The sequence below is a fragment of the Poecile atricapillus genome, chromosome Z (assembly GCF_030490865.1).
Source record: "Poecile atricapillus isolate bPoeAtr1 chromosome Z, bPoeAtr1.hap1, whole genome shotgun sequence".
Taxonomy (NCBI): Eukaryota; Metazoa; Chordata; class Aves; order Passeriformes; family Paridae; genus Poecile; species Poecile atricapillus.
Window position 1 is genome coordinate 110,946,015 of NC_081289.1, and position 16,253 is coordinate 110,962,267.

Sequence of the window (16,253 nt, forward strand, 5' to 3'; positions counted from 1 at the left end):
AAGCCTCACTGCATGACTCAAAAATCACATCATCCCATTGTGAGATGCTCTGCCCAGAGGGGGGAACCAAGCATTCCTATCTGGATATGATCTGAGAACACCACAGGCAGCCTTATCAACCAAATTCCCAGAGGACAAGAGCTCCACAACTACCTCTGGACCTTCAGAGGAAGATCAAAGCCTTATACAGAATCACTGCTTCAACAGAACCACATCTACCACTTCAACAGGATTGCAGCCACCATTTAATTGAACTACCAATGTCCTGACCAGCAAGGTGTCAGGTTGTAGTCTGACTCTGTCAGTGTTTCTGTATTATTGCATTTATTTTAATTTTCCTATTAAATTGTATTTCTGACTTTGTATCACTCACTGGCTTGCTTTCAAACTATTACCCTTTCCCAGACTAAATTTAGATTGTTTACAGAAAACCTGGGTTCAGAGGTTTGCTTACACATATGTTTTCAAAAGGAGCAGTTATGTTCCTACAGGTAACTTTTTTTTTTTTTTTGACTCTCCTCAAGAACTTTCTTCATCTTTCAAGGAAGGTACTGTTTTAAGCACTTAAACTACTGTCCTCTGAAGTTTTTTCCTCCATCTATAGCACAATAGATTGTGCTGCCAGATTCAGGTCTTTTTCCCTATTTCTACAGTCTGAGATAAGAGATTCCATCAGAAGATATTCCTGTAAGAGGGAAAATTTGGTGTGAAGCCTGCCAATAGCTTTCTACAAAGAAAGTAATGTTTATGCCACACTTGCCAGCTACAAAAACAAAAGTCGAACAACTTTGCATGGTATTGTGGCTATCAATGCTAGTTCATTGCTTTCTAAATGACTAGACTTAACATTTTAGTGCAATTAAAGACTGTGTATACCCAAGAAGTAAACTGAGGTGCTATGATTCTACCTGAAACTGAGATGAAAGGGAAGCCCCAGTCCTTTCTGCTTATAGCTTATAGCTTTGGTCTTTCCTATGTCACTCCATAGTCACTCAAGCAAACAGGCATTAACAGAGAGCTGAAAATATCTGCTCTTCAAAATTCATGTCTGGTCTGAGGACATGGGTAGACTGATAGCACTCCAAATTTATTATACTGCTTTTGACATAGCATACACTTACAAAACTCTATTTATTTGGCTTACATGGGATATGAAAGATAATTAACCTTTTACTCCTTTGGGCTCTGCATTGTAGCTTTTCATACAAAGCAAACCCCAATGCCACAGGTCAAGATGCTGCTTTAGGCATATTAGACAAAAGAGAATAAAATCAAAAAAATGTTAGCCACAAAATTTTACTCATACTGTAAATGTATACTACTATACTGTATTATACATTTTAATGATGAACATTTCAGATATTACTAGTATTTTAGTAGTATAGGTTAAACAGCACCTTTTAAATATACACTGAATGGCTGCAAACTCACCGTAGTAATGTTCCCTTTCCTTTCTTCTGGAAGAAATGGGCATGCTTTCATCTGTATCTCTCTAACAGCAGCTGTCATGCTGTACCTTTCAGGGCTACTTTTAATGAAGACCTCACACTGTGTTGTAACCACCAGTGCAGGAGCGTCACTTCTTGTTAAATCAGCCACAAACACAATCTCTGGATTTTTAACAACAATGTTCACTTCCATCGTAGATACAGGCTGCACAGATGCTTCAGAAATATGAATAACATTAGTTTAATTGTTCAAAGATTCAATTTCTACTATTTTCATGCTGTGATTTAATTATTAATATAATTTATTACTATAATTAATGATACTAATTACAAAAATTAATTCATTCTTGTAATTTACAGGGAGGCCTTGCCTATTTAGGGGTAAGGTCTATCACAACTTGTGTTAGCAAATCTGTCAATCCCTGCAACTGACATTTCTAGGCTTTTCATTGAAGGCACAAAACCATTTAATATCTAATTACTCTTGTGTACAACAAAAAACTCCACAAAGCTTCTCTGTCAAAATAAAAAGGGTAACAGTATCTCCACTATTACTAACTGTGACATTAACAAATATATAAGCTTCACTCCATACCTACATCTGCCAGCTCTGATAAGAGTCTTACGAAAATGCCAGGCACATTACTCCACATTACTCTGGAGTAGCAAACCCTCATTTTTCCACAGGACAATCATGCAGCATTACAGATACCTAATGTAAACACTTGAAATAAAAGTACACTTTCATATAAGACTTCCTTATCTGTTCAGACTTTGATCACCAGCAAATAATCACAGCAGGCCTGGCTGAAAGGGACACCACCATGATATTCAGGGCACAGGAAAACAACATCAAAAATACAGGGACTTGCTTTGGCATACCTCATGAGAACTACTTGAGTCCTGGAAGCATAAAAATAATATTTCCTGCTCTGAAGCTCTAATGGACCAATTTTTTATGTCAAGTGCTCAATCTAAAAGTCTGTTTTCTGATATAGGAAGTAATGCACATCAGTGGACAAATGAAAAGACATTTCTAGGCAACAATATTAGGCAGGCCCATTCCATGAGCAAGCACAATATAATATGCTCCATTATTATTCCTGTTTCATTTTAAACATATATTTTTAGGTATCTTCTTTCTCTAGTGAAACAAGACTTCATTTGGAAACAAAGAAAAAGGTCATGAATGAATTTTCTTTCCATGATGCAAAGAAAGCAAGATCAATGGTTACAAGCTGTTCTATATATAACAACACAGGAAATAGCATAAAAAGAGTATTGTATTTTTTACATAGTATTACATAGCATTAATTACATAGTATTAAAATTAAGCTGATATTCAAATACATATTTTAAATTATCTCCAGTGTATACTGGTATATACCTTGGTCCTTTGATGGTAATGACTGCTTGAGATTTCTCTGTGCAGCAGCACTTTCTGCATTAGCCTTTAGGAATATATCTGCTACAGTAAGTAGAAACTCCATGCTTGCACAAAGGTATATCTCTTGAACAATAACATCAAGAACAGTGCCATCTCTCCCCTGTTTGTAGTTTACATCCACCATAACTTTTTTTTCAAATCCATGTTTCATTTCCACCATTCTGAAAAACAATTAAGGTGCAATTTAATGAAACAATAAAAAGCCAGAAGAACATTCAAGATTCTCATTCCAGATGCAATACATTAACAAGATCAAATTTAAAAAGCAACACAAATAATTTTAGGGCATGACCAATAAAAACATTAGCACGAATTTTATATAACTTTAAAACTAACTGGAATCCCATACACTGGTAACAAAAGGTGTTAACAATTTTAGCAAGTCAAACCATCATATTTACTTGCTTACATATCTAAAGTACTACATTTTACTGAAGTTTGTTACTACTCACGAAACATCATCTCAGTCTCTCTTAGCATTTCATTAAAGTGGGAAGTGAAATTGTTTTCTATGCACATTCATTAAATTTATATTTAAAGTTCAGTTTATTTCATTTATTGTATCTAGCACTGGTCTCTCAAAGATATGTGGAACAAAAGGCACATGAAACATAAATCCACAGTAATAGGTACTTTAAGAACCCCTACACTAAAACAATTGTGGTTTTAACAGAATATTAATTAAACTGAAACATTATGAACTCTTTTTCTAACTCTAATAAATTATGAAAAATTACAGACCTTGGTGTAGCCTTCTGGATTGATTGTCTTTTATCATCTAATGTACAGTTTGCCAGTTTGACTGACGCATTCATTGAACCATCTGATAACATTTTCAGAGCAGCTGACATGAGAACTAATTTAAATTCTGCAAGCTTCAAAAGGTCATCTCTCTGATCCAAACTGTTAACCTGTTTAAACGAAACATTTGTAGATTTCATTACAGGTAACTAAAATAATATATAGTTGTGATACACAGTTTTATTCTAACTGATGATATTTTCAATAATAATAATAATAAATTAAATAAACCACTACTAATTCAAAAGACAACCACAATCAACAACATAAAAAAACAAGAGAAAATTTCAAAGACCAAAATTTTGCCCTTCTACCATCTTTCTAAAGCAAGCTTACATAAATGAGAGACCTAAGTTTATAATAAATTACAAAATTTAGTCAGAAATCTGGTGGCAAGTTTAAACCAAGGTGAATATAAATGCAATTCTACTGACAAATTTAAGACTCTCCATCATTTTGCGTGTGTCCATGTACCCATCTCTACGTGTAACTAATGAATATGTTTCATTCTTCTGCATATTTTTCTTCCCAAACTATATTTTTAATTAATATAAATTTTCATCAATTTTTAGTCAGATGACAGAAGATGCCATGTATTATGTACTATCACTGGCTATTCTATTTCCTGTAGTATCTGCCAAGCAACTTAACTAACATAGCTGTTCTCTCATTTCCATTACATTTGTTATTATTGCTAGAAAACACTTTCTCTGTCATAAATTAAGCTATTCTTGTTCAGAATTTTCAGGACTCTAGGCAAAAAGCTGCTGATTACTCTTTGTAACCAAAATTTTACTCACCTGTTTTGAATTTGGACTATACAACACTAAAGTAAGAGAGTCAAATCTGAAGTCCAGTTTTAGTGTTGTTTTAATTTTCATAGGTGAATGCAATTCCACCACAGCTGATGTCACAACAGTTACACCTTTCAGGAATCAGAAAAATGGTTAATATTAAGAAAATTACCAGACTGCAAATAAGGAAAAAAACAAAATGAAACACCCTCGCTTATGACCATAAAGACAGCAACTTCCCTTTTTCTCCATATGTAAATTCATCCACACATAGCATGTGTTTATCATGCTTTGTAAAACAACTTTCGGCAAAATCACACAATGTTTGAGAATATAAAACACTCCCCTTACATATTCTACATGAGATTTTTACTGTCTTTAAAACACAAATGTACAATATACCCTTAATATTGGATGGTACTGTGTGCGGAAGTCTTACAAAGAATACAAATTTACTTTCATCCTCATTTGTTCATCTACCACATTGCTGCTGGTTTTCATATTTAATAAAAGAATTCAACAAAAGATGGTTTTCTTAACTTTACTTGCTTTCCTTTTCAGTGTGTGCTGAACAGATAGGCAGTGACATGTATTGAATAGGAACAACTTTCAGGGGTGTCATCATTACAACAAACAGAACTGAATTAGAACAGCAACAAAACCACCATATACAGGAAAGAGAGTAAAATGGCAGCCTTTCAAAGCTGAGATGGTCATAAATGCAGCTGACAAGACTTTTAAGTGCTGCCTTGCATTATGGCCAGGAAAACAAGACTCTTACATTTCATGTCTTGCTCCAAAACTCACTATAGTGGCTCAGCTGCTCCTATTCATTATTATTGCTGTTAGATATAGCTCAAACCACAATGTAAAGGTAATAGGTCAACTGGCAGTCAACCGACCTCATCAACCAAGGAGGCACATAGTGACAGCAGCAACAACGGGAGCCACAGCACCTGCAGTTACAGGGCAAAAGAGCCTGGTAGGGGGTTCCCAGAGTCAGGGAAGAGATGGGAGAGACGTGGCAGGGTCCAGGAACTCTCCCAGGTGCAGCCTACATGGTGAGAGCCTTGCCAGAGCAACCAAAGGAGATTTAAAGGACTCTAGTAAGCATGAGCAGCTTGGAGCACAGTGAAAATGTGGGCAAACAGGACGTGGCACATCAGAAGGATGTGGCACAGCACTTGCTGCAGAAATTCACGTGGGCAGGGCATGTAGGAGGGCAGAGTGACCCTCTCAGCTCCTTAGGAGAGCTCACCAGGTGGTTTTCACTCACCCCATGAAAACAGATCCAACAGTGATCTCCATAAAGCCAAAAGCCATTGCTAGTCGGAGCACAGCAACCCAGACCAAGCTTCCTCAGAAGCATGCACCTGCTCAGGTCTGCAGCTGCAGGGAGTGCTGGAGCTTGGCATTAGCCCCAGAGGGCAGAACTACACTACACTACACTATACTACACTTGTGTGCAGTGGGACCAGGTGGATGACCCGCTGAGCCTGGTGGCTGAGTTTAGAGAGGGAGTAGAGAGGCTGAAGAGTATCGGGGTCTGACAGAAAAATAGACTGGTGAAAATTACTGAGAGAAATGTAGGAGGTAGAAGCTCAGCACAAGTTAGAGGAACTCCAACACTCTTATCATCAGACAGAAGGAGGGGAACTAGAAGACAAGGGGAAAATCTGAAACAGGTCCCAGCTGCGGGCAACAGGAGAATCACCTCCCTTGCTTTCACAGGTAACTTCATGTAATAGGTATGAGGCTCTAGAACCTGAGGGTGAAACAAATGATAGTGAAGAACAAATGATAATGAAGATAAAGGTCTACCTGGGGGTGTTACCCAGCACAAGTCAGTCAACCAAATGCATCACAATTTCAGGTGAAAGAGAAAGAAGAGTAATTGTTGCAACTCTCTTCTGAGAGGAACTGAGGGCCCTACATGCCAGCTGGACCCATCCCACAGGGAAGTCTGCTGCCTTCCTGGGGCTCAGGTAATAACTACTACTAGGAGACAGAATCTGGAACACAATTTCTGTTCTCTTCTGTCCTGTCAAGAAAATCATGCAGATGAACCCCTTGGTAACACAATTCTGTGTTACCACCAGAATTTTGGTTTTGTTCATCATGGGTCAGTTTATAGAACACTGAGCCCACCGGCATTAGACAGGATCCTCTTGTCTGAAAGGGGAAAAAGGATTTTAGTTCAGTAGTTAGCAGGGCTAACTCCAGGGCTAACTTGAGAGAGTTTTAAACTAGAATTGAAGAGGAAAAAGAATATGGCCAGGCTTGACAGAGGTGAGGTGTGGGAAGGGGAGAACTACAGCAATCACCCAAGCAGGTAAAAAACGGGCTTAAGAGGGAACACAGTGAGTACAAGCATCTGAAGACGTAACCGCATGACAGTCTAGGGGGCATCCTTTTGTACAATCAAATACTTCTATAATATGCCTGTACACCAGTGCGCCCAGTATGGAAAACAAACAGGAGAAAAGAGAAACATGTGTGCAGTCAAAGGACTTTGACTTAATTGCAATTACAGAGATGTGGTGGGCTAGCTCACATGACCGGGTTGTTGAAATGAAGGGCTATATTCTGTTTAAGAAAAACATTCTATACAAGGAAACATCCGGAAGGTATTAAGCTCTGCCTTGTGGTGAATGATGAGCAAGTCAAAAACTCATGGGTCAGGATAAAAGGGCAGACTAGTAGGGATGACACTTGTTGTGGGTGTTTGCTACAGGCCACCCAAGCAGGAGAAGGAAGTGGATGAGGCCTCCAATATGCAGCACAAAGCCTCAGAAAAACAGACATTGGTTCTTGAGCAGGAACTTTAACTACCCTGACATCTGCTGCAGAACCAGCAATGGGAAACACAAACAGCCCAGCAGGTTCCTGAAAAGCATTGATTACAGCTTCCTGCCATGCACAGTGGAGGATCCCACAAGAAATGTTGTGCTGGTTGACCTCACACTAACAAGCAGTGAAGGCCTCATGGGGGATGTGAAGGTTGGAGGCAGCCTTGGCTGGGTAGTGATCATGAGAGTGTGGAGTTCCTCATTGGGTGAGAAGCGAAAAATGCAGCAAGTAAGATTGTAACCATGGACTTCAGGAGAGAGAACTTTAGCCATTTCAGGGAATTTTCTTGAAAGAATCCACAGGATCAGGCTTTTCAGGGAAGAGAAATTGACATTCAAGGATCACTTCCTCCAGGCTCAAGAACTGGCATCCCAGTGCAGGCCAGTGAGCAAGAAATCAGGCTTGAAATCAGAAAGGGGTAAGAGACCTCCATGGTAAGATAAGCCCATTAATAAAGGGCTTCTGATACTACACACACATAAGCAGGAAATACATAGGAGATGTAAGTGGGGTGAAGCTACTTGGAATGTGTATAGACAGGTTGTCAGGGTAAGTTGAGACAATGAAGCCCAAGGCCCATCAGGAATTAGATCTGGCCAAGGATGTCAAGGACAACAAGAATGGTTTCTTCAATAAGAAAAGTAAAAGTAAGGATAACATGGGACATTGCTAAATGTGGGAGGGACACTGGTAACAGAGGAAGCAGAGGAATTACTGAATGTCTTCTTTCCATCAGTCTTCATTGACAAGACCAGCCCTCAGAAATCACTGACCCAGGAGGCCAGAGTAAAGGAACGTTGGAAGAAAGCTCTTCCTGGTAAGGGAGGATTGGGTTAGAGAGCATATGTGCAATCTTGACATCCACAAGACCCCGGGCCCTGATAGGACATATTTATGAATGCTGAGAGAGCTGACTTGCACACAATCATCTTTGAAAGGCTGTGGTGGTTAGGAGTGATGCCTGAGGACCAAAAGGAACCAAATGTCATCCCAGTCTTCAAATAGGGCAATGAAGAATGACCCAAGGAACTACCAGCCAGTCAGCCTCACTTTATCCCAGCAAAGGTGATGGAGTGCCTCATCCTGGAGGCCATCTCTTCCGTCCCCATGGAAGAAAAAAAGGTGGTAAGAAATAGTCAGCATGGATTCACCTAAGGGGAATCATGCTTGACCAACCTGAATGTCTTCTATGAGATGATGGATGGATGAGTTAAGAGCAGCGGTTATTGTCTACCTTGACTCCAACAAGGCTTTCAATAATGTCTCTCACAACATCCTCACAGGCAAACTCAGCAAGCGTTGCCTGGATCAGTGGACAGTGAGGTGGACAGGGAAGAAAGTTATGGACAGGAAGTTCCAAACAGAACTTCCTTACTGTGCAGATGACCTCACACAGGCACAGATTGCCCAGAGAGGTTGTGGAGTTTCCCCTCACTGGAGATACTTAAGAACTGCCTGGACATTATCCTGTGCCATGTGCTCTGGGACGATCCTATTTAGGAAGGGAGTATTGGTCCAGATGACCCACTGTGGTCTCTTCCAACCTTACCCATTATGTGATTCTGTGAGAACCTCTAGTGTTTTCCTTGATCCCATCAGTAGCAGGGAAGAACACTGAAATGAACAGGAGAACCCACCTCATGAACATATTGCTTGAAGGCTGGTGACATCAGTGAATTTTTTTTTTTTTGACCATGAGTTAATTGATGTAATACCAGGACTGCTGGGGACAGATGAGGTTCATCTGTCTCAAAGGGGTAAAAGGATTCTTGTCCATGAGTTGGCAGGGCTGATTAAGAGGGCTTTAAACTAGATTTGCAGGGGGGTGGGAATAAGACCAGGCTCACTTAAGATGAGCCTAGAGCCAGAATGCCAGGGTTAGGGGTAAAATCAGTAGCCCAGCTGAAGTGCAACTACACCAATACACTGGGTAGTGTACAATGGGTAACAAATAGGATGAGCCGGAGTGCAGCAGGAATGCAATGACAGAAATGTGGTGGGATGACCAGAGTGCTGCATTGGATGGCTACAAGCCCTTCAGAAGGGACAGGCAAGGAAGGAGAGGCGGTGGGGTGGCTCTGTACACTAGGAAGTGTTTTGACTTTACAAAGCTCCAGGACAGTGATGAGAAGGTTGAGTATCTATGGGTGACAATCAGGGGGAAGGCCAACAAGGCAGATATCCTGGTGGGAGTCTGTTACAGACCACCCATAGAGGATGAAGAAGTGAATGAACTAAGATAAAATGATGTTTCATGATTGTCATGAAATCATGTGAAATTTTAACCTGCCAGATGTCTTCTGGAAATTTAACACAGCAAAGAGGAGGCAGGTTAGGAGATTACTGGAGTGTGTGGAGATAACTTACCAACACAGCTGGGAAGTAAGCCTACCCAAGGAGCTGCCCTGCTGGATCTGCTGCTTACAAACAGAGAAGGGCTGGGGGAGATGCCGTGGTTGGAGCCATCTTGAGCATCCATGACACAAGAGTTTTCAATACTCAGGGGTGTCAACAAGATCTTGGACTTCAGGAGGGTGGACGTTGTCCTATTCAGAACACTGGTTCAGTCAGTCCTTTGACAATAAGCCCTTAAAACCAAAGGGGTCTAAGAAGTCTAGATGTACTTTAAGAAGGAAATATTATAGGCACAGGGCCAGACTGTCTCTATGTGCTGGCTTGGCTAAATAGGGAGGAACTCAGCAGGGAAGATCAGAGTTCATGATCTTTGGAAGAAGGAGCAGGCAACTGGAAGAAGTGTACAAGGATATTGTTATGTCACATAGAAAGAAAATTAGTGTGTTGGTTTTGTGTTAATTGACTTCTGGTTGAGAGGGAAGGAACTAACTACAGAAGTAATTTTCTGTGAGGAGCTGCTAAGAGCTTCTTCTGTGCCTGACATCAGTGACTAGCTTTGAAGATTGACACATAGTTAAACTACTTAAAGAGTTAAATACGCTTCTGTGAAAACACATTTTAAGGACGGGCAAGCCCTAGAAAAACTTTTTTTCCCCGCTTGGAAACGGGTAACAGGCCGGGCCGGCCCACTTTCGCGCGGTCCTGCTGGGCTGGGCGGGCTCTGCCGCGGGGCTGGGCGGGCTCTGCCGCGGGGCCCGGCCCCTTCCCGGGAGCTTGCGGGGCCCCGACCCGTCAGGGCCGGGCCCCAGCGGCTGCCAAGCAGGAGGAGGGGAGGCCAGCCACGTCCTAGCCCGGCTGCTGAGATCCTGGCCGCCCCCCTCCAGTGCGGCCGCCGAAGAATTCCAGCCGAAAGATGCCAAATCATCTTGCCGGGAGGGCTATACCAGCGCCATGGGAAATCATGTGGCTAAGACCAGGGGCGGCTCTGCAGCCCATGCATAAAGTAGCCCTGGGGCTGAAACTGAACGTAGCAAGGGCCAGGGACCAGGCTTGCAGCCTGACGGGCCCTAAGATCCTCACAGAGCCTCCAGCGTGGCCTGAAATACATCACCGCGAATGGTCCGGCCGTCGCCCGGAGGGATCAATCATATGACCACCATCCGCAGGTATGAATAAAGTTGCAAATGCAAATCGTCTCTTGAGAAAAAAGGAAGAGGAGAAGAAACGTAACAAAACAACAGGAAGACACCAAAGTCAATAAAAAAAGGAGTCAAGTTCCAAATAGGAGGAGAATGAGGACATGCCTTAGTCTTAAAATTCTTTTTGTAAGGCCATGTTGATAGATTATGATACACTAGAATATCCCTGTAATTCATGAAAAAAACATAGGGAGATAGAGTGTTCAAACTATAGACATGAGCAAAGGCATCCATGCTGAAGCAAATCAGATGTTCAAGTTGCTATGAACCAAATTAGAAGTTTTAACAGAAATAAAAGTGATAAAGACACTTTGCCCCCAGGGCAGAAGAAGACCTCTGTTCCCAGAGATAAAGATGATTTCAAAAATAAATGAAAAGAACCTTTGCTTTTGTACAGCTCATCCTTAGACGTGTACTCCACTAGCAAAAAATAGAGCCCTCAAAAACAGTTGTAGGGACAGCTCAAAGTCAAGGGGAGGGATTTTAACACTGCAAACAGATTTTCCTTTCCCAGGTGGCTGATTCACTGTGACATTGAAGCCACAAGAAAACTTTTTCTTGCTATGCTGTGGAGACTTCTCTGTAAGTAAAACTCTTCTCCCTAAGAAAATTAATGAAAAACTATTCTAGAAGTTGTTAACTAACTGGAAGTCACAAGTTTTGTCCATTTACATTATCAGTAAGAAAAAAAAAGGAGGCTGTAAGTTAAGTGTTCTTAAGGTTTTATTCTGATTCTTATTATTCTTTTAGTTCTGTTAATAAAGTTCTCTTTATACCCTTTCAAGTTTTGAGCTTTCTTTACTGTCCTCCTAAATCTTACCTCACAGCAAAAAAATGAGTAAATTATTCTAGTAAGTGCATTTAGCCAGCACTAAACCAACTACAATCAGCAAGGTTAAAACTCAGATAGAACTCAACCTGACCACTCAATCTGCTGTGAAGTAAAATAAAAAATGTTTATATAAATACATTAACAACAAAGAGCAGGCAAAGGAATAATCTCCACTCTTGATTGGATGTGGAGGGATACCCTCCCACCAACGATGAGGAAAAGGCTGAGGTACTTCATGCCTTCTTTGCCTCAGTCATTAAGAGTGAAAATGGTTATTCTCTGGGAAGCTGGCCACCTGAGCTGGTAGACAGGGTCAGAGAGTAGAAGAGAGGTGCTGCAATCCCTGAGGAAGTAATTAGTGACTGCTGTGTCACTTAGATGCTCATAAGTCTATGGTGCCAGACAGGATTCAACCTAGGGTGATGACGGAGATAGCAGAGGAGCTCACCAAGTCACTCTCCATTATTTATCATCAGTCCTCGTTAACTGTAGAGGTCCCAGATGAGTGGAGGTTGGCCAATGGGATACCCATCTACGAAAGAAAGATCCAGGGAACTACAAACCTGTCAGCCTGGCCCCAGTGCTGGGGAAGGTTATGGAGCAGATCATCTTGAGTGTAACCATATGGCACAAACTGGACAACTAAGGGATCAGGTCCAGCCAGAATGGCTTCAGAATGGGTTTAGGAAAGGCAGGTCATGCCTAACCAATCTGATCTCCTTTTTTTGACCAGATGACTCATCTTGTGAAAGACAGGTTGAAAGGAAGATGCAGCAAGATGGGGCTGGGTCTCTTTTCACAGACAGCTAGTGAGTGACAGGGTAAGGTGATAAAGCCTCAAGCTGGAACAGGGGAGGGGAGGTTCAGGCTGGACATCAGGAAGAATTTCTGCTCAAGAAGGTGGTAGAGTCACCATCCCTGGAAGCGTTCAAGACCTGGACATGGCACTTAGTGCTATGGTTTAGTTGACATGGTGTTTGGTCAAAGGTTGCATTTGATTATCTCAGAAGTCTTTTGCAACCTTAATTATTCTGTGATTCTACAGTATTGGTATACACAAATGAATCTGGCATCCATTCATAAATGCAATTCCAACAGAAGCTATATAGTGACAATAATACATAAAAATGCCAGATGATGTAATTTTAGAAAATATTACCTGCAGACTGCTGAGAAGTGCCATGTGTTTCACTAGAATGACTAGTCGGTGCTTTCGATTCTGGCAAAGCTGTTGATGCACCAGAGCTTTCACCTGCATTTTCATTTAGTGTCCTCAGTATTGTGGTAATATCTTCCTGACTGAGAATTAGCTTTAAAAAACATTGGAATGGAAATCAGAACAACTCTGTTTGCATAACTTTTGTTAACTAAAATCTAAGCTTACAAATAAACAGATAAATCAATCTCATCTGAGACTCTGTTTACAATGCTGAACATTTTTCTCAAATTCACACAACTCCTTACAGTAATTTCTAGAAATCAGAAGTCACACATTATTTTGTTTTCATCCACAAACTTTCCCTACCAAGTTACAGTTTAGAAACTGGGATGTCAGAATATGTACACATAGTTTGACTTACAGTCAACCAAAATTTTTATCTGCATTTAGTCACAAGCCACTTTACAGTTACAGCTACTTTACAGTAATACTTAAGAGTTCTATTTCAAAATCTCGCAAATTGGTTTTCCTCATACTCTTCACAACCTTTCTATTTTTAATGTTAAATTTAAATTATGTTATGTTTAAATTTTAATCTACTTTTTTTTTTTTTCCACATTCAACTCACCCTAGGATGAATCCCATCTGGCCCCATAGATCTGTGAATATCTATGTGGCACAGCAGGTCATTAATAACTATTCAGGCTTGTCATAGGTACAAATTCAGCAGTGCTATTGAACAAACCAGTAAATCCCAACTTTTCCAATCCTTCACTGACAGGTAAAAGGCCAGAATAGAATAAGCATTTTTAACTAGCAACAGTAATTCATAGTACAAAGTCTCCTGGAGTATCACAGATGAAATACTGAGCTTAAATTAGAACAAAAAACTATTCGTTTCCTTTTAGCCTATGAAACAACAAAATCTGTTCTACCTCTTGAAATCAAAGAATACCTTAACTACTGAGCTTGGAATTTTATAGAGAAAAATTAATCTGTTTTCCAAAATTATTTTAACAGTTGCTTTCAGAAACAAGTCCTTACATTCATAGGCTTGAGTCGGCCAGATATTTCAATATCAGGAACTTCATTATACCATGCAGCAGCTAAATTTCGTTCAACAGCTAGTTCCAGATTGACTGGCTGCAGCAACTGTACTTCAGTTTGCAAAGAATCTTGCTCATAGTAAGATCTGTGAAGAGAAGCAAAATACTTCCAGCTTTCACATATTTCACATTCTAAAAAAAAAACATTTCTATATTTTCCTCATCTTTTTAAATAATGCTATAAAACTGCCTTTATACTATTCCAAGTAGCTCTAGTTGAAGCCTTACTCCACCCAAGCAGATCTCCTTTCTTTGTAGGGAGAAGGTATCAGGCATGTACCAGAAACACAACACACAAACTCCTGCATGTCAGGATCTCTTACGTACTCCCCAGTGGAAAGCAACTCCTTCTTTCTTCAGTACTCTTCAACTGTGTTTGAAAAGCCCCTTCCATTCCCTCTCCTCTCATGAACCCCCTGCACCAAGGACCATTTTCAAACAGTTCTTTATAGCTATTTAACTCAGTACCTTTGCTGCTAAGCCTAGCTTGAAAATCACATCAAAACAGTCCAATACAAATAGGTATAGCCTGTCCCAACGTAATGAATAATGCATAAATCTATAGTACTACAGAATTTGCCCAGAACAAACATTTGCTTCTATTTAAAGATGTGAAGATTGCTCTTTTTCCGGAACCATACATTTTCATTGCTTTAAAAAAATGTTAGTTTGCTGTTATATTCCAAGATAATAGTCTGTCAATCACCAGCAATTAGCTAATTATTTAATTATTCCTTGAAGCTCACTGAAGAATTCCAATAGGATTAAATTAGTTTTTAAAATATTGACAGTACATTACCTGTATAACTTCAGTTCACTCAATTTCACCGTCATAGAGTCAATAACAGGTGGGAGAGTACACCGTGCTTTTGTTTTAGCAATAAAGAATCGGTTCTTCACAGTGATTAGCCCAAGATCAGCCACCAGGACATTTGCAGACATTGCTGACTGCGGAATTATCACAACAGGTGCTTTGATATTGATATCTAGTGCCAAACGGGAACTACGCTCTGCTAACTCTTTTACACCTGTAGCTGCTTTCTCTGCTGTTCGAACAGTTGCCTCAGTAAGAGCTTCCTTGGCAGCTTGAAAGTTATTTATAAAAGCCTAGGAAAGGAACACAGATCTCAGGAATTAATAATTAAGAATTACAGTACTTCAAAAACACTATGAATCATAGTTATTTAAATAGCAAACCATCCTAAAATGTTATTTTTGCTATACATTTTGTCCAAATTCTTTATTAAGATAATCTTCCCTCAAATATGATAAATTATGCATATATTTAAATAAATTTCTATACTAAATATTTGGAAAATTAGATGGTAAGAGCAATGACCTTGAAACATGACTTGTAGGAATTCCATTCTATTTAATCATATGAGCATAAAAAGTTTTATTTACTTAGCAGAATCTATGGAAAGGGCATTAATTTTCATGGTTTCTTACTTATATTTCAGTGTTATGAATAGTGAATGGTATGAATGTTTAACAGCTGTCACAAATCATCTAAGAAAAACATTACTATTAACAATAGTAAACCTTTTTGCTTACTCATCTGCTCCACAGTAACAAACATATGTAGAAGAAAAATAAACAGCCCAACCATCAACCCCAGTAAAGTTTTTACAACAGTATATAAGAGCTTTTACACAAACAGATGCCACCCCATATGGGACATTCTTATCCTGTTCTTGCTCAGAGACAACTTCACCTGGATGCTAAGAAACAGCATTTGGAAAATTTAACTTACCAAAATAGATGAAACAAACTTGTTGACAAAAACTACTTGAATACACCCAACAGTTAGGTAAATACGATTGTCAACAACATCCATATTTGTATATGCAATGCCATCTGTAGCATTCACATATGATACCATTCTGAAGTTGAAGACTTCTTTTCCTGTGATGTAAAGAGCCTTAAGAAGAAAAAAAATTGTATCTCTACTGTAAAAACTTACATACTGGAGAAATTTCACTTCAAAACAAAATATACCTCACACCACTAAGACATTTTTACTTCAAGTATCTCAATAACATATGAAGAAAAATATTATATTTTAAAAATCCATTGAAATAGCTGAAAATACTCAGTTGACATCTCAGCTTCAATAATTCTCTTCACTAAAGTCAACACAGTAAGAGGCACAATGAGCAGCTGAATATCACAGTTGCACAAATTAATGTCAGTCTAATAATTACTGGTTGTGGGAGCAAAAGCAATGTCATATAGAGAATGCTACTCCCAACAAATACGTAA

At 39.7% G+C, this 16,253-nt stretch overlaps 1 protein-coding gene across 2 annotated transcripts in view; it reads right to left on the bottom strand.

The window, feature by feature from the left end:
* Window positions 1–16,253, bottom strand: part of VPS13A (vacuolar protein sorting 13 homolog A) — a 111,379-nt gene that overhangs the window by 50,963 nt on the left and 44,163 nt on the right. For both annotated transcript variants that reach the window (XR_009280685.1, XM_058864230.1), the window contains exons 32-39: window positions 15,745–15,912; window positions 14,791–15,098; window positions 13,930–14,077; window positions 12,886–13,036; window positions 4,497–4,621; window positions 3,637–3,806; window positions 2,836–3,056; window positions 1,432–1,664 (exon numbers count right to left, since the gene is read on the bottom strand). Coding sequence is in view for 1 of the 2 variants with exons in the window: in XM_058864230.1 (XP_058720213.1) it covers window positions 1,432–1,664; window positions 2,836–3,056; window positions 3,637–3,806; window positions 4,497–4,621; window positions 12,886–13,036; window positions 13,930–14,077; window positions 14,791–15,098; window positions 15,745–15,912 (1,524 nt within the window). In the remaining variant the exon portion in view is untranslated. The remainder of the gene's footprint in view (window positions 1–1,431; window positions 1,665–2,835; window positions 3,057–3,636; window positions 3,807–4,496; window positions 4,622–12,885; window positions 13,037–13,929; window positions 14,078–14,790; window positions 15,099–15,744; window positions 15,913–16,253) is intronic.